General features: G+C 36.8%; 1 protein-coding gene across 1 annotated transcript in view; it reads left to right on the plus strand.

Moving 5' to 3' along the window:
• Positions 1-20,428, plus strand: part of SOHLH2 (spermatogenesis and oogenesis specific basic helix-loop-helix 2) — a 67,918-nt gene that overhangs the window by 13,090 nt on the left and 34,400 nt on the right. Inside the window, exons 3-6 of the mRNA XM_062195180.1 lie at positions 2,643-2,704; positions 2,786-2,894; positions 4,722-4,817; positions 8,097-8,207. Coding sequence (XP_062051164.1) covers positions 2,643-2,704; positions 2,786-2,894; positions 4,722-4,817; positions 8,097-8,207 — 378 coding nt within the window. The remainder of the gene's footprint in view (positions 1-2,642; positions 2,705-2,785; positions 2,895-4,721; positions 4,818-8,096; positions 8,208-20,428) is intronic.

The raw sequence follows: 20,428 nt of genomic DNA on the forward strand, positions 1-20,428 counted from the left end.
CCAAGGAGGAACTCTTCAACAGCACGGCTGGAGCAGGGCACACCAGTTTTCACTATGTTTACTGCATCTTAATGCAGACGCTGTGTTAATAGCAAGTGAGCTCACTGCTTTCACGGTATAGTAGAAGTCCCAATTTTCTTACTTAGGGTGGTGGTTTTAATAACAAAACACAGTATTTGTTTTGAATCTCAAATAGACCACAGCAGGTTAGTTTGGCTACTTTTGGTCAATGAACATCATAATGGATAATTGCACTCAAGATGATCACAACTCAAACAGGACACTGGCTTTTGTCCCTTGAAGTCCTTCTGGCTCTAAATGAAATGAATTTAGAAATTTTCTCCAGCTTCATATGGACTTGGAAGATAACTTCTAGAAGCCAGAGCTTTTCAGAGATTCTTTGGTCAGTGTAGTGTGCAACTCAGCTCAAAACACTTACATGATGTCCCCCATTCCCCCACCCACCCCGTAGCTACCAGGGGACAGACATGGGGCTGAGGGAAAGACAGGGTGGGTACTGCTGCAGTGTGAGCAGCTGGCTGGCTTCTGTTCCAGAGAACGCTGGAGTCACGTACAGGAATGGAAAGTAGAATTGTCAGTATCCAATCTCAGAGGTGGAGTATAGTCTCAGGAACTGTCATGACATTTAAGTTGTATCATCTGTGAAGTGTGAGGAGGAATGAACTGTCCCCAAGTGAATTACAGAATTTTAAATCAAGAGACTTCAACTGAGAAGGTCCCATGCCTGCAGTTTGTTTTTTGGTAGATGGAAGAAGTGATATTAGTTGGGGGTGAATAAAAGAGAGATTTTTGTTTTGTTTTGTTTTGCTTTTGTGTTGCTTAGTTTTGCTTAAAGAACATTCATTCATTAGAAGTAAGATATTTTCTTGGTGATCCTGGAAACTAGAAACTGTAATGAGGAGCTGAATTGGAGACCAGAGCAGTGGATCAATTTCTGGAGTCCCTGTCCAGTTCTACAATTAGGGTTTCACTAGCAGGTGGAGTATTTGGGTCGGTCACTGGTTCCATGCTAATGACAAAAGCCCAGGAATTCTAACTCTATTGAATGAAAAACTTGAAAATCACCCAGATATACAAATCTGTATATCCAAGTCTAACATATTTTAGTGTCAAATTGACTTTTTATGTTTTCAAAAATGGACACAGGACTGTTTCTAAAAGCAAAGAACTTTTTTTTTTTTAATTCTCTAATTCTAGAGTAGTTTAACTTATGGTAATATCTTCTGTGAGTGTGATTTTGTATTTCAATAGTTGGACTACTCAGTAAGCTTCTTTCAGTGGTCCTGTCTACTCAGTCCATTTTTCCCTTCCACCTCTCTCTTCTCATCCTCTTGTCCACTCCTCCATTATATTTCCACACTTTCTTATCACTTAAAAAACTCGTATGGAATTCTTGCACTGTGGCTGGCAGGCATCGGTTCTGACCACCCTCATTCCCACCTGGCCCCACGCCCTGCCACACAAGTACACATACCCTTCTTACCTCCACATTCAGATCCTATCTTTCCTCCCTTCCCTACCTGTTTTTGGAATGGACCGTCTCATTTCTTCATAGAAGCCATTTATTCATTCTTTTCTTCCATCGCAGACTCCTCAGCTTTCACAGGATGAGATCAAGTCTGAATAAATCTCAGTTGGATGAATGTTACCTTTAGCAAGAGTCCTGCTTGTCTAAAGTAATTGACTTAGAAAATAATCTGAATTACCTGTTTTATTGTAACTTCCTCAGATATGCCTGCTTTCTCTACCATAAGCTCTTGCCTGGATAACTGCAGTGTGGTCTCTTATTTATTTATTTATTTTTTAAGATGCCAGCACTCTGGGTTCTAGTCCCGGTTGGGGTGCCGATTCTGTCCCAGTTACTCCTCTTCCAGTCCAGCTCTCTGCTGTGGCCCGGGAAGACAGTGGAGGATGGCCCAAGTCCTTGGGCCCTGCACCCACATGGGAGACCAGGAGAAGCACCTGGCTCCTGGCTTCGGATCGGCGCAGTACGCCGGCCATGACAGCCATTTGGAGGGTGACCCAACAGAAGGAAGACCTTTCTCTCTGTCTCTCTGTAACTCTGCCTGTCAAAAAAAAAAAAAAAATTAGCATAATACCAATATTATACTTGAAAACTAATAACAGTTCTTTAGTATTATTAATTACTAATCAGTGTTCAAATTTTCCTTGCTCTCTTAGTTTAAAAAAAAAACTAACTTTATGAAGATCAGGATTCAACCTTCTCTTTCCTCTTTTTTTAACTTGCTCTTTAATTTATATGTGTATTTTTAAAAGGAATCATTTGTCATATGGAGAACTTCCCATATTCTATATTTTGCTGATTTCATCCCTATAGGGCTCTTTAAAATGTCCCTCTTTTTTTTCCCCAAATTTCTTATAAATGTGATCAGATAAAATATCTGAATAAGGTTTAGGTTCTTTTTTTTTAATAAATAGAGGTCCATCTTTTCCATCAGTGATTTGAGATGCTATCTTTACTAAGTTTCCATGTTAATGCTATCATTTCAAATTCAAACAAAATAAAACCATTGTATTTTATTTCTTAATAAGAAAAATTCTTGAATCCCAATCTCTGAAATGATGATTTTGCTTCACTTTAACGTTTTTACCCCCTTCAGATTTGGCAAGAAGAGGAATGCACATGTGCTCTTTATTTTTATAGTCCCCGAAAATTGTAAAGGTATGTGCCCGCTAAATATAGTATTTGTTATTTTCTCCAGATAGGAATCATAAGGTCGATATTTAACACAAAGATTCTTAGGTTGTATTTCAGGGCACGGAGCTGATATTACTTTAACTGAACCACTAACAATGGAAAAAATGAATATTGTGGTAAAATACTGGAAAACATATTTCTCCAATACAGGTGAGTGAAAAATAAATTTCCAAAGGTTTGAAAAATTATGACTAAAATTCTATAAAAACTGTATGTACATTTTTAATTCATCTTCCACTTACACTTTTTATTTGAATATCAGCTGTTTGCTGTCTACAGTAAAGAACATGTAATTTTGATAATCATAGTCGTAAGAAAGTAGAAAAATACTTGTTTTTTACCTGAGAGGAAAAATTTACATCTTTAGAGATGTAAAACATGTTGCTCAAGGACACATACAGTGCTTTGGTAGGCACAGGGCTCCCCCACTCCCTTTGGTAGCAAAATTCTGTTACTTTTTTTTTCTGATAGCCAACCTACCATTATTTCTTTGTCATTAAAATGAAATGAACTATGCTGTGTCATTGTATGAATGTCTAAAAGCCAGGGTCCCTAGCCTTGGATTCTAATAGTACTTTCTGCTTTGCAAAACACTTGCATATAAATTAGTTTACTTTTTCAAGTCAATAGAGTGGTTACCCTTTTCTTTTAGACTTTTAGACAGGGAATTAGTGCCAGTGCTTCCATTAGACCTCACATTCTTAATCTCCTTACCTTTTGTATTGTGTGTATCACTGGCATCTACACATTTCATTAAATGAGCTTTGCTTGCAAAAGAACAGACTCCAACTTCTAAAAGTAAATTCTGTGAGAATCATTGTTAGACAAAGACTACTTTTGGTCTTTTTCAGCCTGGGATATTAGCTACAAAATCTTTTAGAAACAAATGATTTTCAGCAGGGAGATATTGATGAAGAGGCGTAAAGTTTTAGCTATGTAAGATGAATAATTTTGGGAGGTCTAAAATACAGCATGCTGACTATAGTTAACAGTACTGTACTTACTATGTACTTGAAATTTGCCAAAAGGGCAGATCTTGAGTGTTCCCACAAAAAGAATAAAAAGAAAAAAAAGGAAGAAAAAAGTAACTAGGTGAGGTGATGGGCATGTTAATTAAATTGATGGTGGTGATTTTTTTCACAATGAATGCATTCATCAGCTCAAGTTGTACTCCATAAGTATATACAATTTTGAAATCTCAATAAAGCTGGAAATATTTTTAAAATAAAATCAATGTATTTTTTAAATGGGCCTGAAAATTACCTTCCATTATACTATATAAACTCATATTCCATAGACACAAGATGAAATGCATCTCCTTTTTTTTTTTCTCTCTCTCTCTTTTTGTAATGTTCTTTTTAGGATAGATCAGTGAGTCTGTTTTGTAACATTCCAGAGGCTCCTAGCCCTTGCACTTTCAGAGTTCTTCCTGGACATGGTAACCAAGGTGGCCAAGGTCCTTTCTGCAACCTCTCTTACTTGATCCTCCATGGAGATAGTGCAGCTGCTCATCACCTGCCCAGCGGCCCTCTGTTGGTCATGGCCATGCCTGCTTCTGCTTGTCTCAGCTTTACTCTGAGGAGGAACAGCTGCAGGACAGTTCCTTTTCTCCAGATGCCATATTTTGACAATGCAGCTGTTGTTGAAGACTCATGCGTGTTTTCTGTCTCTTGACATTTACCTATAAATAGAAACTTGATAAACTCACTGGAGTATGTTTTAAGCATACTTGTCATTAAATTACTAGAATCTGGTTGAAAGAGGGTATCTAGGGATAAATAATATATAGTATTTTAATTTTGCTTTATAACCTGGGTACTTCTATGCTTCACAAAGAAAAATCTGTGAATTGCTTTCTATTTGAAAAATGCTGCTTTGTAAAGTCCACTGAGTAAAAAGTGACACTGCTTTAAAGATTAGAGTTTGTGTGTTCAGCATCATCCTGTCACTCAAATGGTCCCCTTTCAAAATGTTCAGTTAGGACTGAAAGTGCTAAGAGGCCTGAAGAATCTGGATTGCCTCTGAAGAGATCCTGCAGTGAACACCTGGGATATTTTTCTACAGATCTGTTCACCTGGTTAGTTTCTTCTGTATTTGTTTAGAATAGCAGTTTTTGCTGTATATATTTCATAAAAGAATTCTGGAGAACTTATTGATTGTACTAGAGGTGACGATAAAGAAAGAAGAGGCTATTTTGTAGAAGAGGAATGCAACATTTTCTGTATTTCAGAAGTCTGAGCTTTGACCAGGGGATACATAACAGAAGTATTCAAATGGATATAAGAAAGCATTTCATAAGCAGTTATGTAGGGTTGACCACAGGACAGCAGATCAATTTGTAAAGAGTAAGCTCCCCATCATTGGGGAACTTTATCAATGTTGAAGTAGATTTTGAGTTATCACTCATCAAAGTTAAATAAGAGTAGTGATGGTCAAACTTTTTAAAAACAGTAGTCTTCTCTTCAAATAAAATATGTGAAATCCCAATATTAAACAAACAAAGGCAACTTTACCTTATCTATCATTCAGCTATTTAATTTAAATTTTTATTAATTTTTTATTAATGTGATTTGTAGATATAATTCTGTTTTTTAAAGATGTACTTATTTACTTATTTATTTGAAAGTCAAAGTTACACAGAGAGAGAAGGTGAGGCAGATAGAGAGGTCTTCCATCTGCTAGTTCACTTCCCAATTGGCTACAAATAATTCTAAGAACATAATGATATGCCCTTCCTCACTCCCTCCCCCCTGTCATTCTCACCCTCTTCCTTCACCCTTTCTTTTTTTGTTGTTGTTTTTGAGATAACATATTTTAAATTTACTTTACAGTAAACAGCCTTGATATTTCACCAAATAAGGATTTTAACAAGTAAAAGGCAAAAAGACCATAGTTTAGTGGAAATATAGACAATAGCTATCAGTAATAATTGAATGGAAAAATGACCATTTCCCCCTCATACAGTAAATTTTAAGATATTCACAGACCATTACAACTATAGTAGTATAACATTCTTGACCACTTGGTTTGACAAAAGTATAAAACAAAGTTTTACAAAACTATTTACAGCAGTACTGATATACACAGGCATTTCTTTCGTCTTTTTTTTTTGTTTGTTTGTTTGTCTTTTAAATTTCTCCCACATATAAGGGAGAACAAGAGGTATTTGTATTTCTGGATCTGGCTTTTTTCATTCAACATGATGTCCTCCAGTTGCATCCATTTTGCTGCAAATGGCAGAATTTCATTCTTTTTTTTTTTTTTATAGCTGAGTAATATTCCATTATGTATGTATACCACATATTCTTTATCCATTCATCTGATGGTGGACACCTTGGTTGATTCCAAATTTTTGCTGCCATAAACATGGTAGTACAGAATATACTGTATTCAAGTCTTATAGGTATATACCCAATAGTGGGATTCAAGTTTTTTTTCTTGAACTCATGAACTTATCTCACCAATTATTGGCAACCACCCTTAAAAGAGGATTTAGATCTTTTTTACATACTTCTTATAGCTTTTATTTTTTTTAAATTTGTATTTACTTACAAGAAAAAGAGAGCATGTGCTTATACTTCTGTATCCACTGCTTCATTCCCCAAATGCCCCACAACAGCTCCAGGATGAGAGCCAAAGCAGGGAGCTGGGAATTTGGTCCAAGTCTTCCCCTTGATTGGAGGGGACCCAGCTGCTTGTGCCATCACCATTGCTTCCCAGGGTCTATATTTTAGTAGGAAGCTGATATAGAACATGGGTGGCTAACCACTAGTCCAAACACCTACCCCTTAGGTGGCTTTTAGATTAATCTTGTTAGGATATAAGGCAAGATTTAGCGTGTCTCTCTTCGTGTCTTTGTGTCTGTCTCTGTCACTCTCCATCAGAGATGTTAGAACTGGCATTCATACCCGCTTTGGATAGGGAGTTGAACTAGGGGTCAGACCCTGTCAATAATAACATTGAAATTATAAAAATTCAGTTTTTGTTAATATATTCCCTTTACTTTAAGCTGATTTTTAAGGAAGTTTAAATATAGTATGGGGCTATACAGAATGGACATAACTGCTGAGGTCCTCAGTTGTGGTGATGGTGAGAATTTCAGATCAGTCACATCTGGAATTTGTAGAATGTGGTCATCTACTATTTTGAACAAGGAAGGGACTTGACAGCTAATAAGTGTGGTTAAGCCAAGATGACATCACTTAAGTTACACAGAAAAATCAATAGCCTTCTTAGCCTTATTTAACATTTTAACCTCAAACATTTACTGTATCTGGAATATGATCCCCTCTTTAGAGTTTGAGGTTGGGAAAGGTTTTAGAAGATTTCATGATATTTTTGTATTCTTTGCAACTGTTTTTCAATCTCTACACATCTTGAATCTTTGTCTTTTGTTAAAATGCTACTACTTTAAGTAAAATTTCAAACCAAGTCATTCCCTTCGCGATAAAAGAAATAGGATTAGTCTGCAAGTTTCTTAGGTTAATATTTTCTAAAAATCAACCAAAATGCCTAGAGAAGCTTTAAAAACATCGGGTCCAGCATTGTAACACAGCAGGTTAAACTGCTGTTTGGATGCCATCATCTCATATGAGCGTCTGTTTGAATCCCAGCTGTTCTACTTCTGATCTAGCCCCCTGCTAATGTGCCTGGGAAAACAATGGAAGATGGCCCATATATTTGGGCCCCTGGCACTCACATGGGAAACCTGAATGGACTTCCAGGCTCCTGGATTTGACCAGCAGATGAAAGATTCCCTCCCTCCCTCCCTCCCTCCCCCCTCCCTCCCTCCCTCCCTCCCTCCATCTCCCTCCTCCCCTTCCTCTCCTTCTCTTTCTCTCCCCCACCCTGTGTATCTGTAACTCTACCTTTCACATAAATAAATCTAGAAAAAATAGTAGAGCCAGAGCCAGAATATGTACATTAAATTACAGTTTTTAAAATGGAAGAAACTTGCTCTTTGCTGATCAAGTTTGATAGAATAGTGCATCTTGGCCTTTTAATTCTGCCTTTTTCATGTAATGTACCTTTACTTCTCAAGGGCAGATACAGTTTGGGTAATCATGAACAGTGAGGTCAGAATGTTTTAATCCTGCTGTTATTTGTTATTCTTTATCAGTATAGTTTAGAATTTTGATTAGCCATTGAATTTATGAGGATTTTGATGAATTCTTTTGAAGCTTTAAAATAATTTGCATGAAATTTGTAAGGTAAAGTGCTTTGATATCTATTGCCTCATTGAATGAAGCAAAGGAGTTAGGGGGAGCATCCTTTAATTTGTGTATTGATGTTTATTCTTTTATATTGCCTGACAATTTTATTCTTTATATATGGTATTATTTTCTTTCATTTCTAGCTCTGAACCTCTAAGAATTGATACTGAACTTGAATTAAAGACTCCGTTGTCAGATTTTGAGAAAAACAAAAAGATTTCTTTTCTTCATTCAAGCAAAGAAAAGCTGCGAAGGTGAATTTTGATACATTCCCTTTTTAGCATTAATCCTTTGTAGGGAGAAATCACATTTATGGATTTAATTCTTTGAAAAATGCAATCAAAAGTATAAATTAAACTAGTAATTTTGGCAACTGAATAGATGCTACTCACTAGTGCAACCATTTAGTCATTCAATAGATATGTGAGTATGTAGTTTGTGCCAGAATTTTCTTGCAGAACTGAGAGAAAAAATAAATGCCCATCTTCAAAGGAGGCTTCAGTCTGTTGCTGAGACAGACTTCTAAATGGGCTTTAAAGTAAAAAATTGTGTTTTAATAAATGTCACAATAGAGAATAACACTGAGTAGGTACACTAGGAAAATTATCTAAGACAGAATGAGGAGGAAGGGAAGGCTTTCTTGAGGAGGTGATAGCTAAACTGAGCTTTTGATAAAAGGTCACTATTAATTTGTTTTAGAAGTCTGAGTAGGATGATTTCTATGGAGAAAATTGTGGGTAGAGAATATAATGAGTGTACAGAACTATAGTTGCTTACATATGATTGACTTTCAGGCCCAGGTGGGAAGAGGCAAGAGGTGCAAGGTAGAAGGAGTAGACTGAGGGGTGTCATGCTGAGGAATTGAACTGTGGAGAAGCCACTACGGTGTTTGTACCTTAGAATAAACACTCTAGCAGGATGTAAGAGCGGGAATTGACTCTAGGAGGCCACAGAAGGAGTCTGCAGTAGGAAATGATGAGATCCTAAGCTACTGGAAATGGCACAGAGAGGGAAAAGCCAGTTCTAGATGTATGAAGTAGAATTAGTTCGAGAATGACTAAAGGAGGGGTCAAGTGTAATCCCCAAGTAGATGGAGGAATCATTGACTGACTAGGAGGTATAGTAGGTTGGTAGTGTAAGGGTGCAAGATGAACATTCTTTTATTTTTTTTTTTCTTGTTTAATTCTGATGCCTCCAGATTTAAATGGAATAAGGAGTTGACTTCTTGATTTTAGAGAATAGTCGAGGTTAGAAATATTAGAAATATATACATAGAGGAATCAGGGCAAAGCGTGTCTTTGAAGCAGTAGATGTAGGGAGGGAGATAAGAAGACTAAAAACATGCATGGGAAAGTCAAGTAGAGAGGGAACCTTGGGGAAGTCTCAATACAGAAAGTACAAAGAGCAGAGTAGGAGTCAAGAGGAAAAGAGGGGCCGGCGCCATGGCTCACTTGGTTAATCCTCCACCTGCGGCGCTGGCATCCCATATGGGCACCGGGTTCTAGTCTCAGTTGTTCCTTCCAGTCCAGCTCTCTGCTGTGGCCCAAGAGAGCAGTGGAGGATGGCCCAAGTGCTTGGGCCCCTGCACCAGGAGGAAGCACCTGGTTCCTGGTTTCAGATCGGTGCATCACTGGCCATAGTGAACATTTTGGGGGATGAACCAACGGAAGGAAGACCTTTCTCTCTATCTCTCTCACTGTCTATAACTCTACCTGTCAAATAAATAAATAAAAAATAAAAAGAGAGGAAAAGAAAGAGAAACCAGTGCGATAAGAATAAAAGCAAGAAGGAGACATGTTGAGGAGACCAGGAGAGAAAAGTTTCCTGAGGAATGAGTGTTCAGGAGTATCACATGACCCAGAGAGATGGAATAAGTTAAGAATTGATAATAGACTGTATTTAGGAAAACCCAGACATTGCTGATAGTTGACAAATTATTTCATTGGCATGGTTAAGAAGGAGGCACCTTTGTAAAAAGATGGAAGGTGAAAAATGGGCACAGACATGAAACGAAAGAGGAGATGAAGGTGTGTGGTATTGAAAGGGGGACCTAGAGATTTTGGTAAGACTAGGGCAGACTTGAATATGTTTATATTACAAAAGAAAATAGCTTGAAGAGAAAGAGAGCACTTGGGTGAGTGAACTTGGTTGTGAAGATACTCATGTTCTGGTTTTCTGTGGCTGAATCTACAATTAAATGAAAATGTGTTGACTTGAAACAGCAACTGTTTTCTTCTATCTCCTGGTTTTATGGATTAGCAGTTTGAGCAGGGTTCAGCCAGGCAATTCTTTTGCCTCTGTGATATTACCTGAGGTCACTTAGTGTTTTTCAGCTAGTGGATGATCCACTCAGGAGGGTCCATGGCATCACATGCCTGGAACCCTTACAGGGAAGGGCTCAGCTGGGACTGTCAATGGAAATACCACTACCCCCAACCAAACCCCCAACCAGCACAGTGGTTTTGGGTTTGTAGTCTTAAATGTTAGCTCAAGACTCCTAGAGAGATTACTCCAAGACACAAAAGGTGGAAGCAAGCAGGTTCTTAATGCCTGGACTCAGAAACTGGCCTATAGGCAATTGGTCAAAGCAACCATGGAGCCCACCCAGTTCCAAGGAGAGAAGACATAGACTCTTCTTCTCAAGGAGAGGAATGTTAGGGAAGGGGGGCCGTAGCTGTTTGTGATGGATTTACCTTCCCTCAAGGGGCAGAAGGCTGTGGAATCCAGGAGCAACTGGGAGAATACCTTTTCCTCTGAAAATGTAGAGGAAGAATTAAGGCTCAGATGTGTGTGTGTGTGTGTGTGTATTTTAAAGGAGAAAGTAGGACATGAAATTGAGCAGAAAAGTTTCCATTATTGGCTGAAGATCTGGGAAAGTTGGTGGGGTTTGGGGCTTGATGAAATGGGCTGGTGGATGGGGCTAGTTTGGTCCAAATGGGCTTCGCTCGTGTTTGCTGCAATGGTCAGGTACAGACTTAGGACCTATTGACCTATTGGCCTGTTCTGTCCCCTATATTTCACTGATTTGCAGCAAAATGAAAGAACTAGAGTGTACTAAGTATTTTCATTATTCAATTTATATCCTGAGATTGCATTATTCATCCTTCATTTTGTATTAAACTCATGGTGATATTAGTAAATGGTTACAACAAAACAATATTAGGAGATAATATTTTTTTCATGTCCATCTCTGATGTTGGAATCCTTCTTTGGTCCCCCAATATTATGTATCAGTTTTTTTTTTTTATTTTAATGGTTGATGCACATTACAGTCTAAGAACCTTTTATCTGGTAGATTAAAAAGATGCCTAGGGAGAGGTCACTCCTGTGACATTATTTGAAGAACTAGAAATCTTTATTTCCCAAAAAGAAAATCTGTGCCAGGACCTTTCCTCTCCTCTCTAATGAACTGCTAGGGAGATGCCAGAAGGCACACAGCCATTCCTATGCCTTTCCCTCCTCTTGACCCTTGTGTCCATGCCTGTGAATCTTAATGCGACTGCTCCTAGTCTATCTTCCTTACTCTTCTTCCTCCTCCTCCTCTTCCCAACCAGCTGCTTTTTGTTTTTAAGTAGCATCGGGGAATGTGATGTTTGCTGACATTAAGGAAATAATGTGTCTGGGAAATGGTTTTAAATATTTGCATATGAGATTTTTTTTCTCTTTAACATTGCCAACATCCCACTTAATTCTTTATTATATTAATAAAAATTACCTAATTCTAATATTCTTAGTGGACTACCTTTCATTATATACTTAAAACACACAAATATGTCTTTATCTTGTGAAATGTGCGTGTTTCCAAGGGAGGCTGACATTTTTTTGTGTCCATGAGTCTGACACGACTGGGGTGCAACAGTTTTCAGGGTGTTTTCTCACTTGAACAGAAATGAAAGTGAGCTGTGCTGTAGTCTTCCACAAATGGAGGCTTGTCCATAACTGGCCAGGTCATAAAAATTCAAGAAAGGGGGGACAGGAAATTCTCAGAGGGCTCCTAGTTTTGTCCAGCTCAGAGGCTTCTCCCTGTGTGGTGTTGTTTGCTTGAGACACATTTGTACACAGGAGAGCCTCAAGGACTTTGGGCCTTGATTCCCTTCAGCCTCTCAAAATCACTCTTAACTGGGGAACAATAAAATTAGATGGTTCTTTTCCTGATTTATTAGAATTGGGTCATAAACAAAGTGGCCTCTGTTGTAGATGACAAAGACAGACATGTCCTTTGATTCATTATTGCCTATTGCTGCTTCATACAAAAGGCGGAAAAGTGGTATTATCATATGAAGACCCTGTCACACTGCTTTGGGCCAATATTTGTTTCCATCAGAAAGGTGTCACTGTTTCCTACTCAAGTCTTCTATTTTTGTCGTTAGCTTAAAAAGTGACATAATTAACATACAATGCCATGGAAATGGAATGACATACAATGAAATGGAAATGACATACAATGAAATCTTAAATGTGTGGTTTGATGAAAACATGGTTATATAGTTTACCACTCACAGTACCATGGAGGAGGTCACAGCGTGTTATATAGGGCTGTCTGGGGAAGCACTAGGTTTGGTCAAGAGGCAGAAAAATATATACACCTGTCTAAACCACAATATTTCCATTGTGTTATCTGCTGTATTAAGCATGTCTTTTTATTATGAAATGTTGACATCTGGGACCTTATTGACTGTGGAAAGACTGGAGAAGACTATGGAGAGTCCTCCTTGGGATCAGTTCCTAGAGATAATAAGATAATAAATGACTCAGCTGTAAGTGCACTTTGCATATGCAAACTAACCAGTCCTGGGCCTACACTCCCTCCCTCTGCCCCAGCTGCCTCTTTGGAGCTTTCATACTCACAGCCAGTATTCCCCTCCCTTAATCACCACAGGCCAGGTACCAGACAACTTGCGATAGCCTTGCATCCCAGAGTCTGCTGAAGTTACTCACACTAGCCTAATTATGAGCTTACAAAGCCTACATCACCAGTTTCTTCCCATGGAAGCAATGAGGAAGGCTCTCGCCCGAATTTTCCTCCTGCTCCTGCCTCAGTGCTTCACCCTGCTTCTTCCCCATGTGGCTCAGCGCAGTGTGTAGGTTCACTTTAGTAATCCTGAGTAACCAACCAGGTTTGCATTGCAACCTCTTGATCTGTTGGCCTCGTTATACCTGAATAACAATAAAAACTACATTTTAAAACGCCTCGGGCCCCTTCCTTGTCTATCCTTTGCCATCCCCCCAGAGACAACTACTGCTCTGGTTTCCATCACCATGGGTCAGGTTTGCTTGTTGTGTAAATAGAATTGTCAATATGTGCACTTGCGTCTGACTTCTTCCACTCAGCTGTTATGATATTTATGAATGTTGCTATGTGTATTAGTAGTTTGTTCCTTTTTATTGTTCAGGAGTATTCCATTATATGAACATACCACATTTTGATTATTCATCCTTTGGATTTTGCCTGTTCAGAATAAAACTGCTGTGAACATTCTTTTAGATATGTTTTTTTCCATTTCTCTTTACTACAAAACTAAGAATGAAGCATACCACAGAGTGATATGTGATATGCTTATATTCTTAGGGGACTTCCAAGTGGATTTCTAAAACTGTAACACTATTTTGCCTTCTCACCAGAAATGTGTGACTACCAGTTACATATCCTCACCAACATTTGATATTGTGAGTCTTTCCTATTTTAGCCTTTCTAGTGAAGTATGAGCTATGATTGGAAGTTTGCATCTCCTGAGAATTAGTGAAGTTGAGCACCTTTTTGCGTGTTTTTACTCATTTGTATATCTTCTATTAAGAAATCTGTTAAAAGCTTTTACCCATGAAAAATTAGATTACTTGTATTTTTACTGAATCCTAGGAATTCTGTATAGATTCTGAATTCAAACCCTTTGGTATATTTATGTATTGAAGTATTTCCTCTCAGTCTGTGGACCAACATTCATTTTTGTACCAGTGTCTTTTGAAGAGTAGAAGTTTTTTTTTTTTTTTTAATGTTGGTGACTTTTATTATTTAAAAATAAGTCACATTTTATGTCTTATATTATAAACCATTGCCTCCACCCAGTTGCAATATTCCTGTGTGTTGTCTACAAGAAACATGGTAGTTTTAGCCTTTATGATTGTTTTATTGGCATGAGATGTGTTAGGAGTTTTTTGGCAGATGGGTATTTTGAAAATTTTATTGAAAAGGCTTTGCATTCATCACTGCATTGCTTTTGAACAGATAGAAATGAATAACCATATAATAACCAGCATATTTCTGGACTTCCTATTCTATCCCTCTGATCTACTAACTCATTTTCTTCACTCCAAAGTTACATTGTTGTGATCATTTTACCTTTACAAAGGATTTTAAAATCAGATAAAGTCTTTAGCTTTATTCTTTATTTTCTTTCTTTTTTTTTAAATTTGTTTATTTATTTGAAAGTTAGAATTACACAGAAAGAGGAGAGGCAGAAAGAGAGAGAGAGAGAGAGAGGTCTTTCATCTGCTGGTTCACTCCCCAACTGGCTGCAAAGGTCAGAGCTGCACAGATCTGAAGCCAGGAGCCAGGAGCTTCCTCCCGGTGTAGGGGCCCAAGGACTTGGGCCTGCTGCTGCTGCTTTCCCAGGCCATAGCAAAGAGCTGGATGGGAAGTGGAGCAGCTGGGACTTGAACGGGCACCCACATGGGATGCTGGCGCTTCAGGCCAGGGCGTTAGCCTGCTGCACCACAGTGTCGGACCCTATTCTTCATTTTCAAATTGTCTTGGATAATGAAGATTTTTTTTTGATTTTTCGTTGAAATTTTGCAATAAACTTGCCAATTTCTTTTTTAAAAAAATCCTCCTAAGATGCTGTTCATTATTGTGTTCGGTAAATATATCAATTTGTGGCAGAATTGATATAACAATTCCAATTAATCTCTCCATTTTTAAGAAGATTTTCATTAATTTCTTTTAGCAGCACTTTTTAGTTTGTTGAATTTATCTATGAATGTTTTGAGGATTTTTTAAGTACTATTGTAAACAATACATTTTTTTCTCATTTGTATTACCCAAACTTTCATTCCTAGCATATGAAATACATTTAGTTAATATGTTGACCTAGTACTCTGCAACTTTGCTGTATCTATTAATCAATCCTAGTAATTTTGGGGAAGTTTTCTTATCATATTTTTATTGTACACAATTATGTCATCTGTGAATAAAAACAGTTTATTTCTTCCTTTCCAGTCCCTGTGTTAAAGCTCTGGCTACATCTACCAGTGAAGTTTTTGAATCTGGAATGACATGAGTAGCATCCTTGCCTTCTTTCTAATCTTAGAGGCAAAGTGTTAAATCTTTTGCTATTACATATTGTTTATGTTACAGATTTTTGCACAAGTCTTTTATTAATTTAAGAAAGTTTCCTGGTAGTCCTACTTCAGGTTTTTTCTTTTTTAATCAAGAATGGATGTAAAATTTTGTCATTTTTTTCTGTGTCTGTGAAGGTCATTATATGATTTTCTCTTCTTGTCTTTTAATGTGGCAATTACATTGATTTTTTAAAATGCTGAACTCTATCTTAATGTGGTACCATTTTTATTTATTACAAGATTACATTTGCTAATATTTTGTTAGCAATAGTTGTATATATCTTCATGAATATATGTGAATATACTCTAGTTTTCTTATAATACTTTTGTCCGATTTATTTATCAGGGAAATGCTGACCTCAGATGAAATGAAAGGTTACTTTTTGAAAAAAATTTATATAGGGGTGATATACTTGAAAGAAATCAACAGTGAACTCATATAGGCTTGGAATTTTCTTTGTGGGATGGGAAGGTTTTAATTACAAATTCAGTTTCTGTAATATTTAAAGGATTACACTTCCTGTCTTCTCCTGTATTGGTTGGTGTTAATTGATGACTTTCAAGAAATTCGTGCTTTAATCTAGGTTGTCAAATTTATTGAAAAGCTTTATGTTTGTAATATTCTCATATTATCATATTAATATGTGTAGGTCTGTGCTGATGGCTTCCTTTATTCCTGGTGTTGACAATTTGTGTCTTCTTTTTCCTTGATCATTCTAGCAAGGATTCTATTACGTTTATTGATTTTTTTCAATTAAACAGATATTCATTCATTCCTTGATTTTCTCTGTTCATCCAGTGTACATTTCATTTATTTCTGTTCTTTGTCATTTCCTTTTTTCAGTTCTTTGTTGTTTTTATCTGTGTCCTTATATATGTGTGGATATTGATTTTAAGCTTTTATTTTATAATATAACATTTAAAACTAAAAATTTCCTTTGTAAAAGTTTTTCTCTAAGCAGTGCCTTAACTACATTTTACAAATTTTGGTATATTTTCATTATTATTCAGTTCAAAATATTGTTTCATATCCCTTGTAATGTTTTATTTCACCAATGACTAGAAGTATCTAACTTCTAGTTTCCACATGTATGGAGATTTTTCCAGTTACTGATTTATACTTTAATTATATTGTCTTCTGTGATGATCTATCCTTTGATATTTTCTAAGACTTGTTTTATGGCCTGAAATACAGTCTCACTTGATGAATGTTCCATGTGCATTTGAAGAGTGTGTACTATGATGGTTTGGGGTATAGTGTTATATAAATATTAATTAGGTAGAACTGATTGATAGTATTTTTTCATGTATTTTTCAAGATATTTCATATCTTCCCCATTGTTGATTTTTTGAGAGTTAAATTCTTCAGTTATGACTATTTATTAGTCTATTCAAAGGGAGGAAAAATATACCCTACCTCCTCACTAGAGAAATGATAAATAATTTTCAGTCACTTAAGTTTGTAATTATTTTTAAACTCATTTTAGACTATTGTTTTATGACAATCAAACATGCTGTTCCCTATTTGCAAAGTCACTTCTGAGTTGCAAAAATTCTCCATGTATTTCCCTGTACCACCATGTTCACTCCTGCTCTTCCCAACCCCCATTCATTCTTGGCTGCAATAATCAGAGGGACAAAAAGTACAAGGACACTTTTTTCTTGCATCTGTAGGGGAAATTTAATCAGTGGACATCGCTGCTCCAGACCTGCCAAGTAGATGCATACTATTGGTTTTTTAAATGTTAATAAATTAGAATGCTAGAATTTTATATATACCACCACATTTATCATATCTTCAAATGTCAACTATTTTTCTTCACTTTATTGTGTAAATCATATTTCTACCAGTATCAATTCCCAACAGAAAATAGTGAGATAAGTGAATTTTCAGATAAAAGGCAACTTGGAGATTTTGATACCAGCAGATTTGCAGGGTAAGAAAGCTAAAGGAAATTCTTCAGGCTAAAAGGAAGTAATACCAACTGGAAACTCGAATTGCTGGGAAGGATTGAATGGCTCCAGAAATGATAGATATTTAAGTAAATATTTTGAAAATTTCTTTTTCATTTATTTAAAGTGATTAAGAGTGCTATAAGCTAAAATTTTAGCATTGCATGGTGAGGTCTGTTATAGGTATATATTTAATGAATATGACAACTATAGCCTGAAGACTGAGTAGGAAAGTATACCTACAGCCTTTAAATTTTTATATGATGTCATGAAATATATGAATAGACTGTGAAAGATTCAGAGACATATTCTAATCCCTAGAGCATTGCTAAAGAGTTATGAAAAAGACATAGTTATGAGGCCAAAAAATAAAATTGATTTTAAAAACTATTCAAAAATTGTTTTTGTTACTTAGTTAAAATTAAGGCAGTAAAGGAAGAAAAGAAGAGAAAAAAACCCTAAGCATACTAAAGGGAGAATATTAGACTTTTATCCAACTATCTCCAGTTTATACGCAGAGATTTTCAAAAAAGATAAAAACAAACAAAAACAAAGACCTATCTGTCTGTAAGAGAACAGCTTTAAATATGAAGGCATAATAAAGTAAATTAATAGAAAAATATAGCCTTGGAAATAATAAGTTATAAGAAAACCAGATGGGTTATATTGATATATAATATAGTAGACTCGAAGATAAATGGTATCACTTTAGGTAAAGAAGGTTATACCGTAATGATAAAAGTGTGAACTTATCAGATATAAAAATTATTAGTATGTGCTTATTTACAGAGTTAAAGAGACAAGTAATAATTCTGTGACTATTTGATGTTTAACTCTTACAATAGATGTGAGAAAATCAGTAAGGTATAGATATGAACTCTGTTAACCACTTTATTCTGATGGATGCTGATGGAACTACACCAACAGCAGACTCCCCTTCAGGGGCAGAAGACAGTCACTGAGATTATGTGCTGAGGTATAAAAGAATTCTCACTGCATTGAAAACAGTTGAATTCACCATGAATGTAATTTCTAACCACAACAAAATTAAATTAGAAATTAATAAGAATAACATTTTTTTTTTAATTTTTGACAGGCAGAGTGGACAGTGAGAGAGAGACAGAGAGAAAGGTCTTCCTTTTGCCGTTGGTTCACCCTCCAATGGCCGCCGCGGTGGGCGCGCTGCAGCCGGCGCACCGCGCTGATCCGATGGCAGGAGCCAGGTGCTTCTCCTGGTCTCCCATGGGGTGCAGGGCCCAAGCACTTGGGCCATCCTCCACTGCACTCCCTGGCCACAGCAGAGAGCTGGCCTGGAAGAGGGGCAACCGGGACAGGATCGGTGCCCCGACCGGGACTAGAACCTGGTGTGCCAGCGCCGCAAGGCGAAGGATTAGCCTAGTGAGCCACGGCGCCGGCCCAAGAATAACATTTAAAGAGAACTTAAAAAAAATTTCCAGATAATCCATAATTAAAAGGAAACAAATCAAAAGGAAAATTAGAAAACATTTTAAAGTGAATGACTACGAAATAGAATATAGCCCGATGTGTGTGATACAGCTAAAGCAAAGCCTAGGGAAGACGCTCTGGCTTTAAATGCTTACACTGGAGAAGGTAGAAAGCCTAAAAATCCATGATATAAGGTTCCATGATATAAGGAAGATAGAAAAAGTAAAGTACCCACAGTAGGCAGGAACTGAGGGCTATAAGGCAGAATCAAAATAATTGATCAATATCATAGATGAAAGAGGAATTATTATGCATCCTGTTAATCTTTAAATATAATGCAGGCATATACTTTGAGAAATTTTATTTCATTCTTAAAAAATATAATTTATCAGAAACTAATACCAGATGAAGCAGAAAAATCTGAATAGTCTCATATTAAAGAAGTTCTTACCAAAGGTTACTTCAGAAACCTTACCAAATAGAAAACATCAGGTCTAAATGGTTTTACAAGTGAATTTTATTGAACATTTAATTAAATAATACCAATCTCCAACATATTCTTACAGGAAATGGGAGAGCACTTTTTTTTTTTTTTGACAGGCAGAGTGGACAGTGAGAGAGAGACAGAAAGGTCTTCCTTTTTGCCGTTGGTTTACTCTCCAATGGCCGCCGCGGTAGGCGCGCTGTGGCCGGCGCACCGCGCTGTTCCGATGGCAGGAGCCAGGTGCTTCTCCTGGTCTCCCATGGGGTGCAGGGCCCAAGCACTTGGGCCATCCTCCACTGCACTCCTGGGCCACAGCAGAGAGCTGGCCTGGAAGAGGGGCAACCGGGACAGGATCGGTGCCTTGACCGGGACTAGAACCCGGTGTGCCGGCGCCGCAAGGCGGAGGATTAGCCTAGTGAGCCGCGGCGCCGGCGGGAGAGCACTTTTAACCCGTTCATGGGACCAGCAAAACCCTAACTCTGGCAAATGTATTATTTAAAAAAAAAAAAAAAAGAAAGAAAGAAATTATAGACTACTACTCCTGGTGAACATAGGCACATAAATATTTACATGATTTTATGAAATCAAATTAAGAAATATACAAAGATGTAATGTATCATGACCACATCTGGGTTCTCCTAGAAAAAGTGAGGCTGCTGTAACATTAAAAAGTTGTCCAATGTAATTTACTACATTTATAGAATACAAGAGAAAGACCACATGATTAATAGATTCAGATAAAATACTTGACAATATTCAATATCTTTGCAAAATTAAAAAAATCTTTCAGCAAATGGATATGGAATAGAATCTCCTCAAACTATTAAAGGACATTTATAAAAAACTTAATGATATCGTTTTGATTGTTCCTTAAGAGGATCAGGGACAAAGGAAGAATGCCCGTTCTTACCTTGTCTGTTCTTTGTCAGATAAATAATTTCATCCCTTGCGATAATTAAAGCAAAAGAAATAGACATACAGATTAAAAAGAAAGAAGCAAAACTTCTTATAGATGGTGTAATTTTGTGTGGTGTGTATAAAGTCCTCAGACATTTAAAAAAAATTAGAACTAAAAATTAGAATGTAGCAGGGTTGCAGGATATAAGGTCAATGTACAAAAATTAATTGTATTTTATATGTTAACAGAAAACAATGAGAAATTAAAAATTATGACAAAAATGTAGTCACAGATAACATTGTATGTTTTTATCATGTATGATATGGTGTTTTGAAGTATATATACATTGTGGAATAGTT

The sequence above is a fragment of the Lepus europaeus genome, chromosome 6 (assembly GCF_033115175.1).
Source record: "Lepus europaeus isolate LE1 chromosome 6, mLepTim1.pri, whole genome shotgun sequence".
NCBI lineage: Eukaryota > Metazoa > Chordata > Mammalia > Lagomorpha > Leporidae > Lepus > Lepus europaeus.